The sequence below is a fragment of the Vigna umbellata genome, chromosome 8 (assembly GCF_029865625.1).
Source record: "Vigna umbellata cultivar VRB3 chromosome 8, Vumbellata_1.0, whole genome shotgun sequence".
Taxonomy (NCBI): domain Eukaryota; kingdom Viridiplantae; phylum Streptophyta; class Magnoliopsida; order Fabales; family Fabaceae; genus Vigna; species Vigna umbellata.
This window is the reverse complement of record NC_142172.1, coordinates 7,401,889-7,427,308: the sequence shown is the minus strand read 5'-3', so window position 1 is coordinate 7,427,308 and position 25,420 is coordinate 7,401,889. Positions and strand designations below refer to the sequence as shown.

Genomic DNA, 25,420 nt, shown 5'->3' with positions numbered 1-25,420 from the left:
TGCTTCTGCTCGGGAATGCTCCGCCTCTGCTGATCGGTCATCCTTGCTCTGGTCTCACCGCTTGGATCTTCCTCTCTCAATGCCAAAATGGGGGTGACCTGCAAGAAACACTTCGACGCTCAAGTAAGAATTTATCTCCATAAGTCTAGTTAAAATTAGAAATCAGAGCTTTTACCTTCCTAATCAGTTGTTATTTATAGGGTTTCAAGGAATATAATCCATTAATTTACCTCTTAATGACGATCAATGCAAATCTTAACCACTCCACGGTGACCGTTACATCATTAATTATGCATTTATTGACATTTAAAGGTTGTCTCCAGCAAACGAAGATTGTCTCCAACAAATGACTGGAGAGTTCACACGAGTATTATTCTAGTGGCCGACCGGAAATGATTGACTTCCACCACCCCTGCATGGCCGGTCAGTCTAACCTACTCAGTAGTAACAATATGTATAAAAAATCACATAACACAATTAATGACAACAAAATATTTAAAAATTCATAACAATTATTACAATTTAATAAATAAAACATAAAAAATAAAATACAACGAAAATTATTACAATTTAAATAATGACATAAAACATTAACATATTATAATTTAAATACAAAATATTTTAAACATATTTATTGTAAAAATATATATGACGAAATAAAAAAACAACATAAAACTAAAACATCTAAATAAAAACATAAAATTAAAACAACATACAACTAAAACAACATCAAACTAAATATAAAAAACAACGTATAACATTATATATATATATATATATATATATATATATATATATATATATATATATATATATATATATATATATATATATATATTAGTTTAAAACTAAAACATGATAAAACAAAAACACTCAAAGTCGAAGTGCGATACAAAACATAACAAATAAAAAACACATTCAAATATATAAACGAAGTTTGAAGTTGGAAATGCGTTCACCCTCAACCGAACTTCGAAGGTTGAGGGCTGTTGAAATTCAATCTGCGACAATATAAAATCCGTGTTAGAATGCTGGTGAATCCTTAACCGTAGTTCCAACATCACTTAAGGTGTTTACATATTACATGAACTAATCCCAGTGTCTTTATAAACTCTGTCACCACCTTCGTCTCCACCTTCCTCCTCTAATAACTACAACAAAACACAAGCTCTCAACTTTCAACTCAGGAAACAATGAAACAGTATAAATGAAGAAAATAATACTAAGTAAAGAAGTGAAGAAGTGAAGAAAGTGAAAAAATAGGAAAAGGGTGTATGTTGAGTTTATACAAACAGAGGAGTTAAGGGTTGTTTGTTGTTGGAAAATCATTAACTCATCATTAAGTTTGTTTTGACTTTAATAAACGAAGAAAAAATATATAAAATGAGAGGTGCAAGTAGAGATAGGTAATGTGCATGGAGCAACACTCATCGTTAATGTGGTTATTTCTGCTGACAAAGATGATAAAATTCATTCAAAAGCTTACATCTATATTCTCTTTCTACGTATTTTCAATTTTAAATATAAAATTTCTTTTTATCAAATCTTCATTTATCTTGACATAAAATCGAGTTTTTAAATAATATAAATGTTAGAATTTGTAATTTTGGGAAGAAAAATTGTTTTGATTGTTTCAAAATGAAATGGGAAAAAGAGAGTGACAGAGAAATTAGATACCTAAAAAAAATTGAACAAGAGAAAAAATAATTATTTATTAAAAAATTACACATTCTTCAATAATATTATGATAATTAATAATAACTATTTCAAGGGATTTGTTAAACACTATTTATCGAAAGTTTTATTACAAGTGACAAATTAAAATTAATTGAAATTTTGCATAAATATACGTGGATATAACATGTTATTTATGTATTACAAATAATTCAGTACACTTGATAAAAGTAGAAAAAATATCCAACATTAATCAAGACATAAATCTAAAGGGAATTTTCATGAGTATTGGACCAACCACAAATTTAAAATTATTTGTATTTTTTCTTTCTAAATTTCATATATTACAACGTGATGTTTAATTCTCTGACTTTTCAAATGTGTTGGTTGATAAGAGGGTTATGTCTCCTCTTTATCACTTGAAGATATCATTGTATTTCCATTTCTGAAGCATACAATCTATCTTGCAATTTCATTTTGTGAATAAGAATTTGGAAGATGGCTGAAGCAGTAATTGAAGTTGTGCTAGGGAATTTGAATTCACTTGTTCAAAAGGAGTTGGGACTGTTTTTGGATTTTGATCAAGACTTAGAAAGGCTTGCCAGCTTGTTCACCACAATCAAGGCTACCCTTGCAGATGCTGAGGAGCAACAATTCTCCAACAGATCTATAAAGGATTGGCTACAAAAGCTAAAAGAAGCCACTTACATTCTTGATGACATTTTGGACGAGTGTGCCTATGAAGCATTGAGGTTGGAGTACCAAGGAGTCAAACTTTGTCCATCAAACAAGGTAAAATGCTCTGGCTTCTCCACTTTTCATCCCAAGCGTACTGTTTTCCGTTATAAAATAGCCAAGAAAATGAAAAGGATATGCGAGAGATTGGAAGAAATTGCTGATGAAAGGACTAGGTTTCATTTGGCCGAGATGGTTCCCGAGAGAAGAAGTGGAGTAATTGAGTGGCGCCAAACGAGCTCATTCATTTCCGAACCACATGTGTATGGAAGAGAACAAGATCGGGATAAACTTATAGATTTCTTGGTTCATGATGCTTCTCATGATGATAATTTATCAGTCTATCCAATCATAGGTTTAGGTGGACTTGGAAAAACAACACTTTCCCAACTCATCTTCAATCATGAGAGGGTAAGAAAACACTTTGAACCAAGAGTTTGGATATGTGTTTCGGAAGATTTTGGTTTGAGGAGAATGACCAAAGCTATCATTGAAGCAGTGTCTGGGCATGCCTGTGAAGATTTAGATCTAGATCCACTGCAAAGAAAACTTCAAGATCTGCTCCAAAATAAGAGGTATTTACTTGTTTTGGATGACGTATGGGACGATGATCCAGAAAGTTGGGAGAGGTTGAAATCAGTATTGGCTTGTGGGGCGTTGGGTGCCTCCGTTTTGGTCACTACTCGTCTTACAAAGGTTGCTGCAATAATGGGAACAGTGCCACCTCATGAATTATCAAATCTATCTGACAATGATTGTTGGAGATTGTTTAAACGCCGAGCTTTTGTAGCGGATGAAGTACAACAGGAGGAGCTTGTAGTGATAGGTAAGGAGATAGTAAAGAAATGTGGGGGAGTTCCTCTGGCAGCAAAAGTGCTAGGAGGTCTTTTACGCTTCAAAAGAGAGGTAAGAGAGTGGCTCAAAGTTAAGGAAAGCAACATCTGGGGTTTAACGCACAATATAATGCCTGCCTTAAGATTAAGTTATTTGAACTTACCGATACATCTTAAGCAATGTTTTGCTTATTGTGCAATATTTCCCAAAGATGAAAGAATAGAAAAGCAATATTTAGTTGAACTTTGGATGACTAATGGATTCATTTCCTCTGATGGAAAGTTAGATGCTGAAGATGTAGGTGATGGTATCTGGAATGAATTGTACTGGAGATCATTTTTTCAAGACATTGAGAAGGATGAATTTGGCGAAGTTGAAAGTTTCAAGATGCATGATCTTGTTTGTGATCTTGCACAATTTGTTGCAGAGGAGGTTTGTTGTATCACAAAAGACGATGACATACATGCCTTATTTGAAAGAAAAAGAATCCACCATATCTCAGACTATGGATGGGAGCTTCATCCAGCTCAGTTGCATCAAGTGAAATCTTTAAGGACTTACTTAGGAAAAAATGTCCAACTTTCTCCGGACGTGGTGAAACGTTATTCTTTAAGGCTGCTTCAGTTTAAACCACGGAAAGAATTCTTATCTGCAATTGGTGATTTGAAACATCTAAGGTACTTAAATCTTTCTCGTGGTAATTTCCAAACTCTTCCAGAATCCCTATGTAAATTACTGAATTTACAGATACTAAAATTAGACTATTGTTATACTTTCAAAAAGTTGCCGGACAGTTTGGTACGCTTAAAAGCCCTGCAACAACTGTCTCTTAAAGAATGCAAGTTGCTATCACGCTTGACACCTCATATGGGCAAGTTAACTTCCTTAAGGAATTTATCCATGTACATTGTTGGCGAGGGAAGAGGGTTCTTGTTGGCAGAATTGGGACCACTGAAGCTTAAAGGATGTATTGACATCAAACATCTAGAGAGAGTGAAAAGTATGAATGATGCCAAAGAAAGCAATATGTCAAGTAAGCAGCTGAATAAGTTGACGTTGAGATGGGAGGGTTTCAGAGAGGGGGAGTTAGCAAGAAATGACGAGGAGGTTCTTGAAGCCCTTAAACCTTGTAGTCAGACTCTCCAGAGTTTGAGACTGGAAGGTTACCAAGGTGTCAATTTCCCACAATGGATGTCTAGTCCTTGTTTCAAAAGTTTAACTTATCTAAAGCTGTGGTTTTGCAGAAACTGTATAAAACTTCCGGTGTTGAGGAAATTACCTTCGCTAAAGAGGCTGCTGATAGCTGGGGCAAAATATGTAAAATACGTGCAGGAAGAGTCCAACGATGATGATGATCATGTTGGTTTCATGGCTCTAGAATATCTATCATTCGAAAGTCTTCCAAGCCTAATGAGGTTATCAAGTGAGGATGGAGAAAACCAATTTCCGTGCCTTTTCACACTTAAAGTTAGCGATTGTCCAAACTTTTCTCTGCATGGTTTGCACTCTCTCAAGACATTAGAAATTATGAGGCTTCCTAAGGTGAAAGTGTGGGCAGGTTTGCAATGCCTAACATCTCTTGAGGTTTTGGGGATTACCGGATGTGATGAGGTGGAAGGTTTGCAATATATGACTGCATTAAAGAAGTTATCATTAAGGAATCTTCCAAACATGGAATCCTTGCCTGACTGCTTTGGAGAGCTTGCCTTGCTTCGTGAATTAAACATTGTTGGGTGTTACAAGTTGATGCGTCTTCCAACAAGCCTAAGCCTTAGTAGTGTGGAAGTATTGTGTATTCTAGATTGCAATCTTGAGTTAAGCAAGCGATGTGAGAAGGAAAACGGAGAGGACTGGCCCATAATAGCTCACATTCCCCATCTCTATGTCTAAATTGCCTGTGCACTGCTGCTACATTATGGATCCTATTACTTGCTTCCTATATCAAAAGAATAACATATATTTACTTTCTATATTTACAGGATTTGTATTATGGTGTAATTAAATTTAAAGTGTCTCATAAATATAGACATTTTTAATTAAGTTTTTAAACATTTTTTGTTTAATTAATTATTCAAAGATTTTATATTTTTAATTAAGTTTTATTTTTTACTTTTTTTGTTTATTGTTTATTGTTTATTGTTTATTCTAACATTTTTTTCTCTCTTCTCTCATTATGTTTGAAACATTCAAGTTAGAACATGATATTTTCAAAAGATATGTTCAACAAATCAAGTTTTCAAAAAAATAAGTGCAAACTCAAATATATGTGAATATTTAAATAGCAAGTTTGTTAAAGCAAAAATTTCTAACACATTATTTTGATTCAGTAATTAAATATAATAAAGCTTAGAGTTTAAAACATGAATATGTACACTCAGATCACGAGTATGTATGCTTCGTTTAGCATATGATAAAGCACTTTGTTTAGCTCCACCTCATTTGATAAACATATGTTAACCAATCAAACAATAGGTACACTATGACTTTAAGCTAATATGTACTCAAAGAATATTATAAAACTTCAGTCTACAAGTAGAGAATGTATTCACCATATGTTGTTAAGAGATTTGCGTCAATGTGAGTTGTTGATAAAATACTTTGTTAACCCAATAGTAACTTGGAGAAACAATATTCGAGTGTACTTCACCATATTAGTTTTCTTAGTGGGACCGGTTGGTTAAGAGGTGGATATGTGTGGTCAAGCAAACCACTATAAAAAAATATTGAGTATCATGTAATCACCTTAATCTTATATTGTCTCAAAATCAAAGGTGATTACATTATGTAATCACTTGTCTTTCCAAATACTTTATATTTTTTTCTTTCCAAATACTTTATATTGTGTCTAATAACTTCTAACTAAAGAGAGAGGAGAAATAAAAACTAAACTTGATAGCAATGCTCTAACTAGGACAAGCCAAATCTAGAAGCAAATCAAGCCATAAGTTCATGGACGAAGGTTGCGGAATTTGGTGGTGGTGAAAGGTGTTGATAGCTCATGGTTTTGGTGAGTTGTATGGTGAGGGAAGATGTGTTTAATTGATGGAGGTTGCTTTAAGGATGCTTCTTCAACAAGAGATATTCTCCAAGGTGCGTTGATGAAGCTCTTCAAAGGATGGACTCCATGTGAGATGATGAATGTTGCAGAAACTTTTCAAGATGAAGAGATGTAGTTGATGGTGTTGGATGGTCTAGGTAGAAGTTCTTCTAGGAGGTGAGGCCAACCTTGAAGTAGAAGGTAAGAAAAAGTCTAGAAAAAGACATTTCTTAGAGTGAGAACTAAGGAGAAGGAGACTTGAAACTTTGGCAAATAAACTTTAGCATTCAAAATAGTTCTAAAAAATTATAAAAAGTTGCCTCTCCTTTTATAGGTGAAGGAGTAGGCTAGCATTTTAATGCACTAGAAATGAACTAGAAGCTTCCTATGGAAAGGGTGGATGAATGGGAGCCTTCCCCCTAACTACATCCAAGTTCAATGTCTAGGAGCCTTCCCCCCTAACTACCGTCCAAGTTCAATATATAAGAGCCTTCCTTGATGTTAACATGTTCTAAAGGCTTCCAAAGGCTTCCTATGACCCATTTTAAGTACATATTCACCTACATCAAGGTTTATGGTGCACTACTTTACTCTAAAAGCTACTAAGCTTCTAAAACAAAGCTAAACAAAATTTTACATATTTACAAAGATAAAAGAAGAAGATTAGTAAGTGATTCTCCATAAGAGTAAAATCCTTCAAGCTCCATCTTCTTCTTCCATCTTCTTTTACCATGACTCTTTATGAGAGGTCCAATGTCTTCTAAGGATTAAGGGAAACCAAGAATAAGCTTGAAAGTCCTTCTTCTTCTCCTAGCCTTAACTTAAGTTCATGCTCCCTTCATGGATCTCCATTTAGTTCCCAAAATGGATTCCATCATTAATGGTTCTCTATGAGAGGTTGGGCCAAATCTTGGAGGAAGGTGGCTAGAGGAGGCCACTTGGGTTGGTCTAGCCTAGGGTGACCTTAAAAGAGTAGTATGGAACAAAAATGGTAGCATAACTTTACTCTAAATCAAAGGTGATTACATGATGGAGGACACCTCTATTTATAGGTTAAGGTGTCTCAAAATGGACAGAAACTTTAACCTAAAAGAGCCACCTTGGTTGGCTTGGAGAGCAAGGAGAAATCCTCTCCAATAGGAGGGAGACAAGTGGCAAAAATCCTCTCAAATGAAAGAGTGACATGTGGCCACTACCTATGGAAAAACTCTTATTCCTAGAGGGACACATGACCAATAACTGGGAGAAAAACTCTCCAATGGGAAGCCTTCACATGCCTTGGACGAAATCTATCTCCCTTGTCCTCCAAGCTTAGACAAAATGTTGACTCCTTGGTCATTACAACCATTTTGAATGTCCAAGCATAGTCAACTTTGGGCCTTGGCCATTTATGGACTTGTTTGGTCAAAATCCTATTCTACTTGGCCTAAAACACAAGGCCAATTGAAATCCTACACTACTAGGCCCATAATACAAGGCCCAAATAAAATCTAGACTACTTGGCCCAAAATACAAAGCCCAAATAAAATTTAGACTACTTGACAAAAAATACAAGGCCCAAAAATTATTCTTACTCTACTAAACCTTCATGATGACTTAAGATGGCCCAAGAAAATAGTGTAGGCCCATCTTCCATAGATTCATCCAACTCTTCATGAATGTGCTAGGTCATGACAAGGGGTATGCCATCATCCCTTCCCTCTTGAAAATGATTTGCCCTCAAATCTTCAACATGGGCTAAAGGCAACTTACTTTTCTTCATAATCTTCAATTCTTCCTTATTTTTCCACCAGGGTCAAATACTCATTTTATAACACAAGTTAGAAGAAGTGTTATAATACTGAGTATGTGAAGGATATAGCTCTCAATAAGGATGCACCTTAAATCCAATGAATGATTAAGGTCTTGGAAAGTTGGAGCACTTTTCTTGAAAATTTTATTTCCCATACAAGGATGCTTTGGGTCTTTTCTTGCCATGCTTCTAGAGGAAGATGACAAGGAGACCTTTACACTTTTACACAAGCTTTTTGCCTTTAACATCATAATTTTCTTGTTGGGGAATTCTTGAGAGTTGTGCATCATGCTTTGACACTTAGAACAAAAGGTTTCTTTTATTTTCTTTTTACCTTCTTCCTTTTCTCTTTCTTTTTCTATTTTCTTTGTCATTTGTGTTTGATCCTCTTCCATTTGACAAGGTGTGAGAGGATGAAGTACAAGCTTCTTTTTTATTGTGAGTGATATTTATTTCATTGGTGTGGCCATTATGTAGAGATTCTCTATCAAAAAGCCAAGGTCTTCCCAATAAAATGTGACAAGAATTCATAGGTATATCACATGGCACACTATCTTCATAATTCCCTATGGATAGCTTGACCATCACTTGCTAATTAACTTCCAATTCCTTATCCTCATTGATCCATTGAAGTTTATAAGATTGAGGATGAGGAAAAGTAGCTAATCCAAGCTTGTTAACCAACCTAGTGCTACAACAATTTGAACTTGAGCCACTATCTCCAACAAGGGAACATGTTTTGTCTAAGATTTTACATCTAGTATGGAAGATGTTATCTTTTTTTGTGTGCTCTTGTGAACTAGGTTGATTATGGAAAACCCTTTTCATCATAAGAAGTTCTCCCTCACAAGGATGGGCATCCTCACTAGCGCTTTCTTGTTTCTTTGCACCACTTCTCTCACTCTTACTCTCACTTTCCTCATTTTTTTACGTGTGCTCTTGTGAACTAGGTTGATTATTGTGCCTTCTTCTCATGAAACTTTTCAAGTCATTCCAATAGGTGACTTGGGGAAAATTAAAGAGTCTTCTCACTCTCACAAGGGAGGTCCACCAATACATGGTATTCCCTTGGAAACTCAATGTGGCCAACGTGACCTTTCTCTCCTCACTTACTTGATGACACTCAAAGAGTTGTTCAACTTTCCTCTCCCAATCTAAGTATGCCTCAACATCTTCTTTACCATGGAAATGGGGAGAGGTCTATTCTAAACTCTCTTGGAGTGTGCTCTCCATCATGAGTTCTATGTGGGTGAGGTTAATAGTATTGGATTGCAAGCCTACTATCTACCTCATGGTGTGTGAGTTGAGTTAGAGTTTTAGACCTCCTCCTTGTATGACTCTTACTTCTTTTTAGGGTTAAATATGCTTTTAGTCCCTAAACTATCAAGTGATTTTGTTTTTAGTCCCTCTTTCAAACTTTGGCACACTTTGATCCTTCTCCTTAAGGAAACCATAATTTTTCGTCCTCCAAAACCAACGACATTAAAAAGAAGCTGAGGAGGCTAACGGTGGTGTGCCACATTTTTTTTTGACACTGAGTCAATGGAACATGCTTCTCTCCCTTTGAACCTCTTCAATACTCAATCACTTAACACCCAGAATAACTAAACACTCATCCAGAGCATCGCGACGGACACTACTATAAACTTGAAGACACTCTCTCTCATATCCATACCTAACCATGCGATCGATAATTTACCTGAGATCCTAAACCACTTTGGGTTGCACCAAATCGACGAACAAATCATCGCCGAGGCTCGCGCCTCACTCGTTGAAGCGACTTGAGCCGACCTCACCGAAGCTCTCTAGGGTATCGTTGATGGCGCCGTCGTGCGAGTCGAACAAGAAGGAAACCCTCCCGATCGAACCGTTGCGGCTCATGGCATCGAGCGGGATCCTGTTGCAAATCAACATGTGTTGCATCTCGTCCTCTAGTCGCGACATCGCAAGTTGAATCGCATTCTTTGCACGCTGCCTGGTGGGGATGATTGACCTTGTCCCATCATCAATCGATGAAAACTGTGGACTGGGGATCGTTCACAAACTAATGAACAAGAAGGGTGGAAGTAAGGAGAATGCTTAAGAGGTGATAAAGGATTTATTCATAATAGAATCCACCATCTCTCTGGAGAATTGACCTCGATTCATATAAGTGGCAGCATGTAAACTTTTTGAGGACTTATCTAATGTCAAATTAGTGTAGTGATCGACTTTCTCTTAATGTATTGAAATGTCATTCTTTGCGGGTGCTTCATTTACGACTAAAGAGAGAGTTGTCACCTTTAATCAGTGATTTAAAGCATCTAAGGTACTTGAATCTTTGTAAGAGTGACTTCAAAACTCTTCCAGAATATCTATGTAAATTGTTGAATTTGCAAATCTTTAAATTAAATCACTGTAAACATCTCCAAAAGTTGCCCGACAATTTGATAAACTTAAAATGTCTTCAAAAGCTATTTTCTAAGGGTTGCCACAAATTATCAAGCTTGCCTCCTGAGATGGGAAGTTGATTTCCCTGAGGAGTTTAACCTTGTTCTTTTTTGGCAACGAAAGAGGGTTTCTTTTGGTGGAATTAAGAAGAAGGAGACTCAGAGAAGATCTTGAGATGAAGCATCTGGGAAGAGTAAAAAGTGTAGAGGATACGATGGAAGCCAATATGTCAAGTAAGAGATTGAAGGGGTTCAGGTTGTCATGGGACAAAAATGAAGAAAACAAATTAAGAGAAAAAGCTGAGGAGATTCTTCAAGTGCTTCAACCAGATACCCAACAACTTGTGAGTTTGACATTAACAAGATATAGAGGTGGTCGTTTCCCAAGATGGGTGTTCAGTCCTTCTCTGAAGAAGTTGCAAATTGAAAGATGAAAAGAGTTGAAAGGTTTTCATGAGGCTTTAGAACCCATGACTGACCTGCAAATGCAAGGAAGGAGACGAAAGGGAGAGGGAAGGAGAGAAACATGGAAAGATTGACTTAGTGTCAGAAAAAAAAAATGGCATGACACACCACCGTTAGCCACCTCAGCTTCTTTTTAACGTCGTTGGTTTTTGGAGGATGAAAAATTATAGTTTCCTTAAGGAAAATGATCAAAGTGGGCCAAAATTTGAAAGAGGGACTAAAAACAAAATCGCTTGATAGTTTAGGGACTAAAAACATATTTAACCCTTCTTTCTATTTCCTCTTGGACTTTTGGTTGTTTCTCATTAAGGACTCTAAGTTGTTCTTCCAACTTAGCAAGATACTCTTCTCTTTCAATTCTTTCTTTTTCTTTGAAAAGAGTTTCTTTCCTTTGCCAAATTTTAAGTGACTTTAGCTCTTTTGCTAAATTTTTCAAAGTGGGTTTTACATCCTTACTAGAGTCACTTCCAATTTCGAAGGAATTAGTCTTAGACATCCTTAAAGGTTTTCAAAAAGATTTAATGCAACAAACAAATACCTAAATTTCAAAGAAAGTTCCTTAAGAGATTTAAGGAGGCAAAAGACACCCAAGTTCACTTCCACGAAAGGGAGGTGAATCATAATGAATTTCTTAAATACCAAACCTTTCCTAACCAAAGTTTACCTTAGGCACTCTTGAACCATATTTCTCAAAGGGAACTAAAGTTGAAATTAAAGTTGACACACACTAAGTTATCACAATTAAAGAAAACAAATAAACTAGTTGTGTGGTCTAATGATTAAGTTAGAAGAACTTTGGTTCCTCCAACCAACCAACTAAAAACGAAATTTACTAAGAAATAAAGGTTCTTGTCAGGAGATGGGATTGAGCACCAAGGACTCCTCCAAGACACCTAACAAGGTCGTGAGTTACAAGAGAAAAACAGAAAGAAAGATTACAAAGCCAAAAATTACAACCAAATCAAAGCTACCTCCCAAGGTGTTTCTCTCCTTTCTTTTTGGCTACCACTCTAGACTTCAAGCTTCCTTTGGGTCTCCACCACCTAGAAGGTTACCTCTAAGATATTGGATCACCTCACAAAAAGAACCTACACCACACAAAGTAACCAAAACTGAAATTGTTCAAGAAGAAACAAGGAATAAAAGCAATAAAACAGTCCAAAAACAAGAAAGGCTTTGCAAAAGGAATTTAATTATAAATAAACTAAGAAATCCAAGAAGACAAGCAAGAAATTAAAGGTTAAGAAAGAAATCTTAGCACTCAAAAGAAATTCTAATAAAAGGTGTTAGAATAGATTCACAAAACAAAAATTACTAGAAGAAAAGTGGGTGGTTCTTTTCAACTTTGAGCAAATGGGATACTAAGCTCACTCTTTGAACATCATAGCCAAGACTTTTAGCCATTGGAAAGTGAAGAGAAAAATCCCAAAAACAGTGAGCAAAATGTTCCAAACAGTTTTCACAAAAATAGTGGTAGTGGTCAAAGCACACACTTTTTTTAGCACTTTTTAGGCTCTCTTTCTGTACTCCTTTGAAGCCTTATGCTTAAAAGCTTTTTCACTTCTTTTTCCATTCTTTTAAGGTTCAAAATAAAACCACCACACACTTGGAACAAAGATGATATATGGGTTTTAAAAGCAACAATGACAATAAACACAACATAAAAGAAAATCCTACTAGAATCAAAATGGAGTTGAAAACTAGAAACGTCAATAGAGAAAATTTTTTTAAGAGCTTGCCAATGATCTAATGACAAGTATGAACCAAATGAACCAAAGACATCAAAGATAAGACCCTCAAATGGTTGTATATGGTTCAGTTTTGCAAACTAAGTTATATATATTTTTTATGAATTTCAAAAGTTTCAACTAGGAAATAGAGACATCAAAAGGACTAAACATGACTCTAGACAACATGGAATGATTTGAAACTTAAAATGACTCAAACAAACATGTATTGACCAAACAAAACATTAAGGAATGACTAAAAAAAGAAAAAAGCACAAAACAATAGCCAAAACTACCAAAACATAACTTGGAAAACGCTGATGACAACATTTTGATAGCTCTGACCTTTGCTAAGTATTTTACATATTTTTTGGACAATTGGGCTAGATGTAGTTTAAGCTTGAAAATTGTCACAGTTTACTCCAGATAAAAACAATGATAGATGGAAAGAAAGAACACAAGACAAGTAATAAATAACATCAACAACACAGAACAATAAAGGACAGATAAGGACCAAAAGACTTAGCTCTTGAAGAACAAAAGCTCTTTATACCAAATGATGGCAATGCATTAACTAGGACAAGCCAAATCTATAAGCAAATTGAGCCATAAGTTCATGGATTAAGGTTGCAAAATTTGGTGGTGGTGAAAGGTGTTGATAGCTCATGGTTTTGGTGACTTGTATGGTGAGGGAAGATGTGTTTAATGGTTCTCTAAGAGAGGTTGGGCCAACTCTTGGAGGAAGGTGGCTAGAGGAGGCCATTTGGATTGCTCTAGCCTAGGGTGACCTTAAAAGAGTAGTATGACATAAAAAAGATAGCATAACTTTACTCTAAATCAAAGGTGATTACATGATGGAGGGCATCTCTATTTATAGGCTAAGGTGTCTCAAAATGGACAGACACTTTAACCTAAAAGAGCCACCTTGGTTGGCTTGGAGAGCAAGGAGAAATTCTCTCTAATAAGAGGGAGACAAGTGGAAAAAATCCTCTAAAATGAGAGAGTGACATGTGGCCACTACCTATGAAAAAACTCTCATTCTTAGAGTGACACATGGACACTAACTAGGAGGAAAACCCTCCAATGGGAAACCTCCATATGCCTTGGAAAAAATCTTGCTCCCTTGTCCTCCAAGCTTAGCCAAAATGTTGACTCCTTGGTCAATACACCCATTTTTGGATGTCCAAGCATAGTCAACTTTGGGCCTTGGCCCTTTGTGGACTTGTTTGGTCAAAATCCTATTCTACTTGGCCTAAAATACAAGGCTCAATTGAAATTCTACACTACTAGCCCCATAATACAAAGCCCAAATAAAATCTAGACTATTTGGCCTAAAATACAAAGCTAATATAAAATCTAGACTACTTGGCCAAAAATACAAGTCCCAGAATTATTCTTACTCTACTAAATCTTCATGATGACTTAAGATGACCCAAGAGAAAGAGTCTAGGCCCATCTTCCATAGATTCTCCAACTCTTCATGAATATGCTAGGTCATGGCCAGAGGTATGCCATCAAAACTTTTACAAAAAATTTGATATATTTTCTCACATCAACTTACAAATTATCTGACTATGCCTACTTAGACAATATAAGCAAAAAACTGTGAAATTGTAAAACACAATTCAACATTCCTTTCTAGTGTTAATTTTTGTTTTTCACAATTGGTATCCGAGCTTAAGATCTAAATGGTTGAGTCTAAAGATACAAGCATGGAACCAACTATTTTATGAAGGATCATCCTTCCCTAAACCCCTTCCATTCTTGGAAGAAAACTCCCATACTGAAAAGATAGAATAGAGATATACATTAAGTCTACTGTGCTTAATCATCTTAAGAGGAGACACTAAAATCACTTTCCAAGGAAGGACTATGAAAACAAAAATACAAAGGCCACTAAATAACAAAACTAGGTACACCCTCGTTTATGCACTTAAAAATGAATACAAGAAAGAGCACATATTTCAAAGGAAATATGGGACTCCCTAATAGTTAACTACGAAGGGAATAAAAATGTTCATTTTTTAAAAATTGTCATCCTCACTCGTCCACACAAATTATTTACCATAAAGGATGGTGAAAGTGTAAATAATATGTTTGTGATAAATCAAGTTATTTTAAATAGTTTATAAGCCTTGGACAAAATACTCTATTGCAAGTCATCAATTGTTCCATGGCAAAAATTAAATGGGTCATCAAACCATAACATTTGAGTTACTACACTATTAAATAGAAAGAGTTATACATTGTCTATCAACTGTAACTTTTGCAATAATGATAATAATAAAGACTTGTTTGAAAGTTTTTCTACCTATATTAGTTAAGATTTTTTCTAGAAATAAGTTTGATTTACATCCATATATGTTCTTTTGATTATACGGATTTGGATTTGGATTTGGTCTCTCATTTTTTTTTCTTTCTTTCTTTTCCATACATATCCTTATGAATCATGATTATTCATGGATGAAGTATGAACCTAGTTGAGATATTATGTCTTTCGTAGTTATACTAACAAGAAATGAGAATACATAACCTATCATCCAAACCAAAAAAAAATTATGTTTTTAAATATACATCCCAAACTAATTATTATCATGTTATCCTAATTCTTAATTTATTATTTTTGTTTTCGATAGTTATATCTTTATTTCTATCACCTAAAAATAATTTTTTATAAATTTTTCTTTAAACAAAGTATTATACTAAAAAAAGTATTACAAACTAAGATAACAAAAAAAAAACGTATTATTTCTTCATCCTTTCTATAAATTTCTATTAAACCATGTATTTTTTTCTAATCCACTTTTTTTATATTTCATAAATGAGAACTAAAAATAATTTTAGTTGTCATCAAAACACAAATTAAATTTACACAATATTTTCTAAAATTTAATTTATTTTTAATATTTCATTTTATAGATGAATTGAAATATATATATATATATATATATATATATATATATATATATATATATATATATATATATATATATTGTATTTAAACATTTGTTTTATGTCAAGTTTCGGACATTTTATAATTTTGTGAAATAAACGAAGAAAGATAATGAAGAGGTGTGGTGTCGAATGGAGACCCATCTTCACCAATGCTACTGGTACTCTTCCAAATTTCTGGGTCACCCTATTCCACCTTCACAGCTATCTTCCTCATGGCGACCCTTTCTTCTGGCTAGACCCTTTTGCCCTTCTCTCGTCTCTTGCTCCTCCAACAACTTCCCACGTTGGGATTCCAACGCCGAATCCTTTCGACCCCGAAATTTCACCTCCAACGGCCCCAGAGGCAAGGAACGGGAAGAACAAGAACAAGGATATGGGAGGAAGAGACGCTGGTGGTCTGATGAGGAAAGAGAATTCCCGGAAGATGAAGAAGACATTTCTAGTGGAATTGTGGAAGAAGCCATTGATGGTGTCTGGTTTCTGCAGGTGAAGCTATCTCTCTATATTGTTTCCGTATCAAGTCCGTGTTTGGTTTTTTTTTGGGCCTTGCAAATGTGGTTGAAGAATTAAAATAAGATTTTTTTATTTTTTATTTTTATGGTAAATTACTGAAGAATACAGTGAAATTACATGGGAACGTGCTTTTATGCATTCTATTAAAAAAATTCCTTCGGGGTATCCTAAAAGTGCAGGTTAACATTTGTCTTATTTTTTTGTCTCACTGTTATGTGTGTAGCAGCTTCCGCGGAATTAAGCATCCCTGAGAGTGTGAGACTTGATATTTTGGGTTGTTTGAAAGATGCCTTTTTAGTTTTTATGGAGAAGATGTAAGTAGTTTAGAAGGAAAGTAGACATTTTTTTAGTAATGTTTTTGTTTAGGGAATGATTTCCTTTTAGAATTTATGATATAGATGGAAGTGCATTGATAAAACGAGAATGCAGTGAAAATTACACGGAACGTGCATTTATGCATTCCATCAAAAACATTCCTTCAGGGTATCCTAAAAGTACTGGTTAACATTTGTCTTTATTTTTTCTCTGTTACGTGTGTAACAGCTTGCTACGGGATTAAGCATAATCTGAGAGTGTGAGACTTGGTGTTTTGAATTGTTTGAATGATGCCTTTTTAATTTTTATATGGAAGATATAAGTAGTTTATAAGGAAGGTAGACATTTTTTTAGTTATGTGTTTTGTTTAGAGAATGGTCGCTTTTTATAATTTATGGGTATAGATGGAAGTGTATTGATAAATGAGTAAAATATTACCTTGTGTCTTACAATTTTAAGATTTGTTGAATGTTTGCACAGGTAAATAAATTTTATGTACTAGAACTGATTTGTATGCATCGTGTATAGGAAGACCTGCAATAGATTTTGATCATTTTATTACATCATCGTATTCATTTTTTTATGATGTGGTAATGATGAATTTCATCAAATATTTATGTAAAAAAGTTATATTGATAGTACATATAATTTAAACTCTATAATCCATGATAGAAACTCCAAGTTGGTTGAGTAGATATTACAAAATCTTGCATCTAATTAGTCATCAAATTGAACCCCTTTACACGACTTTATATGATAAGAGATGGATGCAAGTTTTTCTGCAAAGGTTATTTTTAACTTGGAGGCTTTTCCTGCTTTATAGTTTAACTACAGCAACATCCCTTGCTCTAAATCAGATACTACATACTCGTAAAGATTTTTTAATTTCTTTCTTGTTTCCTTACCATTCATGATGAAATCAGGACTCGTATACTGTTGAAGTGTGAAAATGTGTCAAAGAAGATACTACTGTGTTAATGAATGATTTCCCATCATTTGCCCATGCTGCCATGACTGTGATTAGCTTGAAAAGTGATATAATTTGCATATTCTGTCAGTATCATATCTTTCTCTTACTACAAGAAAGAGAGGCATTTTGGCTCTGGACCTTAAATGTCACACATATTTTCTTGTGAGCTGTTTTAATGCATGGAGCTGACACAAGAACGGTGTGTCATATGGAAAAATACATATGGGTTGGGGCAGACATACTTTAATACATTTAATTTGATTTTATTGTCAGACAAACCTCGAGTATTGGCTTGACCCTTTACCTAAATGTCTTGTAACCATGGGTTCTGTTAATCCTTCATGTAATGTATTCTGTTAGAAACTTGACCTAATGGGCTGGGATATGAAATCTGTTAGCTAGGGAGCAAGAGCTAGAGTTAGTGACTGTTAATTAAACATATAACAGATTTTTGACAGACAGGCTATACAGAGATAGTGAGAGAAGATTAGCGCATTCTGTTGAGTGAGAGATTGGTTTGGGAGAGATCTCAGGCCTTTGAAATCTGGAGAGGGAAAACTTGTGTTCAATTTCTCTCTAATATTCATAGCTTTCTCTATGTATAATGCTAACAATATTGCTCATCTTGCTATCAAAATTTCACACTTGTAACCAATGTAATGGAAATATATCTTTTAGTTGAGTGTCATAGGATGAAACCGTTCCTCACATTCATATATTTCTATTTGAAAAATATTCTACTACATGAGATTGGCAGACAATTATTTTCAATGGATTTTTGTTGAGGTCATCTCTTGAGTGACTGATGCAGTGTATCCTGATTAGGATTGTCTCAGCTAAGCTACAGGAATTGTAGTAGTTCCTATTGTGGATTTCCATTGCTAGAGACAAGGACTTGTCTTGCAGATTCTGTTGGCTTTATTTCAATGCATATAATTTAGGGTACACGACCACAAAACAACATTGCTTAACCATGATAAAAGATTAATGCACCAAACTCACCATGAATAACGATCTCAACAGTTTTCTCCAGATATGACATGTCCTCAGCAAGCAAATTTTAGTAAACATAAGCAAAAATGTATGTTTAACATACTGTTGTTTTTGTAGAGGTCAATACTGTTATTGGATTGAACAATTTTTAATTACTATCATAGGCAAATGGAACTAAAGAATGTGTAGATTAAGGGACAGAAACCTACTCTGATACCCAAGAGACCACGCATGACCTCTCCTTTTGCCCAATGTCTATCATTATTTGTGCCGCCAAGTCATGACATAGTCTTCAAATTCTAATAAGCTAGCTATTTGGACCTTTTAGTCCTCATCAAAATTAGAAAATCTAAAAATTTGTTCAACTTTAGCCTCCATTCAATGTACTTTGCTGGATCATTGGTACCATAAGATTTTGGAATCTTGATGTTGGGCTTTTACACTTTGAAGTTCATGGATTCATGTCTTCTTCAATTGTATCTATGGAGCTCCCGCTGATCCTCTTCCTCTTGGCTTCCATGATGAGAAGGACTTCATGAAATCCTTCTCCTTTCTTCTTAATGTTTTGACTCTTCGAAGAGTCTTTTTGTTACGTACCTGAGTACGTAAACTAGCCAAATACACCCTTTCACACTCTCACACACGTAATAGAACAATAAACTAATAACAATGGATGAATGAATCTCTTTTATTGATGGTAATATCTGAATAAACAAGGGTAAACAATAATTGGGAGCATAACCTCCTTCAATTACTTTGGGAGCATAACCTCCCTCACAAGACAATAATGTCTGTCACAAAACTCAATAATCAAAAGCCTGTCTTTAACCCTGGACTCTAACCTTATTTATATTAATTATTTCCCGCCCATATCTTATTAAACATTCCTCTAGAATATATCTGCATTTAATATAAATATCCTTATATTTAATATTTAATATAAATATCCCTATATTTAATATAAATATCTCTCCGTATATTATCCTAGCATATATCCTTAATTATAAATATCTTATATTGAATATTTCCCTAAATATATATTTATTTACTCTAATTAACTTATACTATATTTATTTACTCTAATTAACTTATACTAAATATTCTCTCTGCTCATATATTTTCCAACCCTTATTATTACCCCTACCTTAGATCATAACACTTTTTCCCTTCTTCAAATCTCCTCCTAGCATCACCAAATTCTTTGATTTATCTTTCTTTTTTCATATCTCATGTGTGGTTTCTTTTTAATTATTCATTTTCAATCTTGAAGTTGACGGCAATGGGAGAAAGAGGAGAAGAGCTTGACATGTTTCCTAAAACAATTTGCAGAAAAGAAACAAAAATTAAACAATTAGGATTAGAAAATAAAATTAGTCAATATAATCTTCACAAGTCTTTCGGCTATTTTATTTTAGACAAGGTAAGATTACCCCAATTCTCTCAATACTTTTTAAAAGTGATAACGAGTTTATTATCAAATTTTCTTGTACTAGGGTGTCAAGTGAAAGAGAAACAATTCTACCAAGAGAGTTAAGAGATTTTGAAAACAAAAGTCCAAGACAAAACTTAACAATTTTAAGACAAACTGAAAAGGTATCTAACAAGATTAAGCTAAGCCAAATGTAAGAAATGCGTGACAAAACTAGATTATGACATAGATAAAGCACATTTAAAAAACTAGAGTCTACTTAAGTAATGTAGGATTAAAAGCTAATAAGAGAATGCTTGGTAACAGATTAAGACAACCACAATTAAGTGAGCTAATTTCCCAAATAAAATGAATCAACAATTAATATTGCATCTAAGTTTTAGAACATTTGTTTTACACTTTTATCTTCGTATTTCTTTTGCATTTTGTAAGAGTATGTTTCGGAAATTCAAATTAATTTTTTTCTCAAGTGCTTTTGGTTCCAAACTTAAACAAAAAAATTAAGGGAAGATTCAAGCCTTGCTTATTAATAATTGTTGCTGGGACTAAATCATGAAACCATCCTAGAGTGGAGAGATCATTGTTTTTAATGCTTGGTTTCTAGACAATTCTTGTAGCATTTTTACCACTGGCCGCACAGTCAATCTTAATCCAAAACTGAAGTATATTTATTGGCATTTTCTCAAAATCAGTACCTTGTTTACTCTCATTCTCATTTCCATAATTGTTATTCTCTCTTCTTTAAGTCACTAAAGGGGTGTTGCTTTTCCTTTTGGTTAGGAACCAAGAATTGAGAGTGGGAGATAAAATATTTCATTGAAATAGATGAAAAAACCAGAGAGGAGAACACTCTTCCTCAAGGGTTTCCCCTTTTATAAAAAGAGCTACTGCTCTATTCCTACAAATCCTTACTAATCTGAATGTCTCCCCTTTACCCCAGTATCCTTCTATTTATATTCTCTATCCTAACACTATCACCATAAAATTATATATCCACAACACTTTCTAATTATCCTTGCATTAAAGGATTGAAAAGCTTTCAAAAGTAATTGCTAGTTACATATCACTTATGTATGTGTAATTTATTCTGTCTATAAATATATTATCCATCATTGCTTTGCTATTTAAAAGTATAATACTTCCCAAAAGCCTTAATTAATTAAGCACTCAGAATTTCTTTTGGTAAAATTTATACTGAGAAAGAAGTGCCATAATTGGTAACTTTCCAGAAATCTGTGTAGCACCTTTTTCAACACCTAATGGTTTACCAGATTTTTGTGGTTGTTGCTGTTGTTATTTTTATTACATAAGCTTACAACACCTTGTGTCTACAGATGGATTGAAATATTTTTGTGTGCATGATGTGTTACGATGCATTCCATTTTTCTTTAAATGCAGATTTTCAAATCCTATGGTTGGACTCTACCGGTCATCCTTGCATCATGGTTGCTATCTAGTGGCCCTAAAGCTTTCCTCATGGCATTAGCTCTTCCTCTTGGTCAGTCAGCACTTGCACTAGCATTTGATAAATTATGGAGACAGTCAGAGAGCAAACCAAAACGCAAGAACAGGACGAGGAGGAAACCTCGCCGTGCTAAAGGCACAATCTTTGAGGAAGAACCTGCTGAAAACCAGAGAACCAAAAATGGGTACCAATCATGGGTAGTTGAAGATAATGGTTCAGTTGATAAGGGCAGCCAAGAAGCAGCACAGAGTTTTGGTGGATGGGATCACTTGGAGAGGTCAAGACCCGTGAAAAAGTCTTCCTTTGCCATGGATGGATCACCAACGATTCCTTCAGATGGTGGTAGGTTGAGTAGGAGAGAAAGAAAAAGTGACACACCTCTGCTGTTTCGATTGCTTATTGCAATTTTTCCATTTTTGGGCATATGGACAAAGATGCTGTAATAGTCTCTCCTCTGCCACCATATCTTGATCTTGGATGAGTTGGATGTGATCTTATACATCTTCCTCGGATGAAGAGAAAAACCAATACGTTGGTTTATGATAGTTGTTTGTCAATTTATATGTAGTCTGTTAGATGATGAATTATGTCGATTATTATCACTTCTAAAAACATGTGTTGTGTACATTTGATCACTGCAAATAACAAAAATTAATAAAATTATAATTATTAAATATTTACCATAAAAGATAATTTTTATTTATTTTATAGGTATTTTTTATTACAGATAGTTGTTTTAGTTTTAAAAAAATTTAAGTTTTAAAAAACGGTCAAATGAAAAAAAAATTAGAAAAATAATCATTTAAGAAATAAAATTGGTAAAATAATTATTTTATATATCTAAATAATCATTTAAGAAATAATTATTAAGGATAAAATTGAAAAACGAAATGTGTAAATCAAAAATGATGATTTTTTCATATAATGATTTTCTTTTTACGTGATATTTATAAATTTGATGTATGGATAGTCTTGAAATATAAAAGAAATAAAGAAAAGAAAGAGGAATGGGGCCAAAATTTTAACCAGCAAAGAAAGTTTTCACAAGGGTGTTGCTCCCTCCACCACTACTTCTTGCTCCTTCCACCATCCCATTCCTATTTTATCCCTCTCTTTATTTTGTCATTCCTATTTTATTCTTAGTAAAATTTTAGGGTTAATATTTTTTAACCGCTACCCACTCCAATCTTTTACATGTATGCAGCGACCACTCTTCTTCTTCTTTATCGTTCATCCCCTCATTGTTTCATTGTGCTCTTCTTCCTCTTTTTCACGTTCCACTTCTTCCTCTCATTCTTTAATTGTGATAAAATCGTGGTCTGAGAGTGTGATGGACTTTCATTAGCTGGTGTGCTTAGTGAGAGATTGCAAGTGGTGGTGGAAGCAATTGATCAGCCATGCCAAGATCGGTGTGTGGCGGTGGTGTGGTGGTGCTTGAATGATTCGTTGTGAAGGTGCGTAATAAACCCTAAAAAAATAAACGTATAATCTTTAAACGGATGTGAGCATCCCTCAGTGGATGTTAACATCCGTTTAAGACAAAACGGAAACGGATGTCGATATCCGTTTTGCCTTAAACAGATGTTGACATCCGTTGACGGATGTTGACATCCGTTGACGGATGCTCACATCCGTTTAAAGTTACATGTTTATTTTCTAGTTTATTTTTATTAGTTTATCTTTTTATATTAATTTTGGAGATATTTTAATAATGTAATTTATATGTTTTGATGTATTATTTTTGAGTATATTTTTGATGTATTTTAATAATGTATTTTTGAAGATTTTTATTGTTATTAATTTATATTTATATTTTTTTTGTATTTTGCAGTTATATATAATTAGTTTTTTGTTTTAATGTTTTTGTATAATATATATTTTTTATATATGGTTTTTGTATTCTTTAACAATTTTATAATTATATAAAAAATTATTTATTAGTTTAATTATATTAAATATATAATTTTATTATATTAATATTTTTGTAATTAAAACAAACGGATGTGGTGGAGTTTGAGGGGGTGAGAATCTGAAAAGAGATAGAAGGAGAGTTGGGAGGTAAGACTGAGTGAAAAGTAAAAATGCATAGAAAGATAGGGTTTGAGTTTAAAGTAAATAAATAGGGTTAAAAGTAAAAAAAAATTATTTTTGTAATTAAAATTTTTTTGTAGAAGGTTAGAAAGGTGAAGGGAGAAGTGGTGGTGGAGGATGGAGCAACACCCCTTTCACAGTGGAAAAATTAGATTTGATCCATTACTTCCATTAGTTACTACTGTGAAGATTAAAATTAAAAAAAAAATCATAAAAAAAGAAAGTAGGAAATGAATTTTAATCGACTATTTAGCCTAAGTTGTATTAATTCTAGAGCCTTCTTTTACTTTTACTTGTAAAAGCGTGTTCCATTATGATTTAACTTTTAATCCATCATGATCTTGTTTTACCTATTTCATTAGGTTTAGCAAAACTTTCTCATGTCTTAGATCCTCCCTAAATTAATACGTTGGATTTTCATTACTCTTTCCTTTTCCAGAAGCATTCATCCATAAATCAATTTCATCGCCTACATCAAATAAAAATAAATCAGTCATATGGAAGGTTGATCTCCCCATTCTCATAATCACTTGGTAATTGCAGCATGTAAACAATATCATTGATCCTTTCTGACGCTTCAAAATGTTCACCTCCTATTGAATAAAACTTGGATTTATTTTGAATAGAAAACCTTTATTTCTTCATTTGAACCCAAAAACCAATTTCTGGGTTCCAAAGTCATTTTAAAACATCCTTTAGTTGGCAAAAGTAATATATCTAATTAAAGGAGTTAACCTATTAAAGTTTGAGGAATAAATAATAGAATGTGACACCCTCAACTTCAAATCAAGAATAAAGGAGTTAACCTATTATAATTAATTCTAACACAACTTCAAACCAAGAATAAATAATAGAATGTGACACCCTCAACTTGGAGGAATACTTATTTAAATTAATAACTAAAATAATAAAACCAAAGTATGTGATAGTTTGAGAGTGAGAAACTAACTAATTAACTCCTAATATAAGAAATGTAATGTTTTCTATTAATAATTATGTATAAGCCTTTTGAAATTGATCAAAACTTCAAATTGATCATTAAATATTTTAATACTTGTAATTATATCATACTAAACTAATATATAATTTTCAGCACGTTAAATGTCAATGTAGATTAGTTATTGTTATGACTCTATCTCTAAACAATCTTACATCAATCTATATTATATTTTCGTGTGTGTGTGTATATATATATATATATATATATATATATATATATATATATATATATATATATATATATATATATATATATATATATATATATATATATATATATATATATATATATATATATATATATATATATATATATATATATATATATATATATATATATATATATATATATATATATCAAAAGAAAAATACTCCTCAAAATCAAGACTTTCCATGTCAAGTATCATCTTTGAAATCCTATATAAAGCATCAAGATGAAGATAAAAAACCCATAAGAATTTATGAGAAATACAAATAATATTGATCATACAGTGAACTTTTGTTCAGAGTAAAATATTAAGATGCTAGAGAGATATAAGAGGAAATACAGCACTAATGAGATCTGAACCCAACTACATAAGGGATAGACATCACTCTCTACCTAAAACCTTAAGGCAATGAGTTAATGAGTTTTCACCTTTATATAACGCTCAACTTTCTCATTTCTATCTGGAACTTAGACTCACACTTGAAATTCTAACAATTAGGAGTAGTTTGAGTACTTGAGATATTTAGAAGTGATTTTATACTCATTATAATCAAAAGTGGTTTTTACACTTGTTGCAATCATTTATTTGATTAGTGAAACCTTTTAAGTTTTGCTCTTAAGAAAAAACTAAATGTAGCGCATGAGTTGGGTGAACAAGAATAAACCTATGTTATATTATTTCTAGTTTCTTATTAGCTAGATGGTCTAGTTTAGTTTTTTTGTGAGAATATTCTAAAAGCTCTATTAAACCCCTTTTTCTAATGCTAACACTAACTTGATTTATGACTA

The 25,420-nt window shown here is 33.5% G+C and overlaps 2 protein-coding genes across 2 annotated transcripts; both read left to right on the top strand.

Annotated features, from left to right (window-relative positions):
• The first annotated feature begins 1,772 nt into the window (after positions 1–1,772).
• LOC124822508 (disease resistance protein RGA2-like) lies at positions 1,773–5,339 on the top strand. Its single transcript, XM_047294517.2, has one exon. It carries the CDS (start codon positions 2,173–2,175, stop codon positions 5,131–5,133), a length of 2,961 nt encoding a protein of 986 aa, XP_047150473.1. The 5' UTR covers positions 1,773–2,172; the 3' UTR covers positions 5,134–5,339.
• A 10,384-nt stretch (positions 5,340–15,723) lies between these two features.
• On the top strand, positions 15,724–22,013 carry LOC124822505 (uncharacterized). The gene is made up of 2 exons (XM_047294514.2): positions 15,724–16,134; positions 21,267–22,013. Exons 1-2 carry the CDS (start codon positions 15,778–15,780, stop codon positions 21,774–21,776), a joined length of 867 nt encoding a protein of 288 aa, XP_047150470.1. The 5' UTR covers positions 15,724–15,777; the 3' UTR covers positions 21,777–22,013.
• Positions 22,014–25,420: the final 3,407 nt, after the last annotated feature.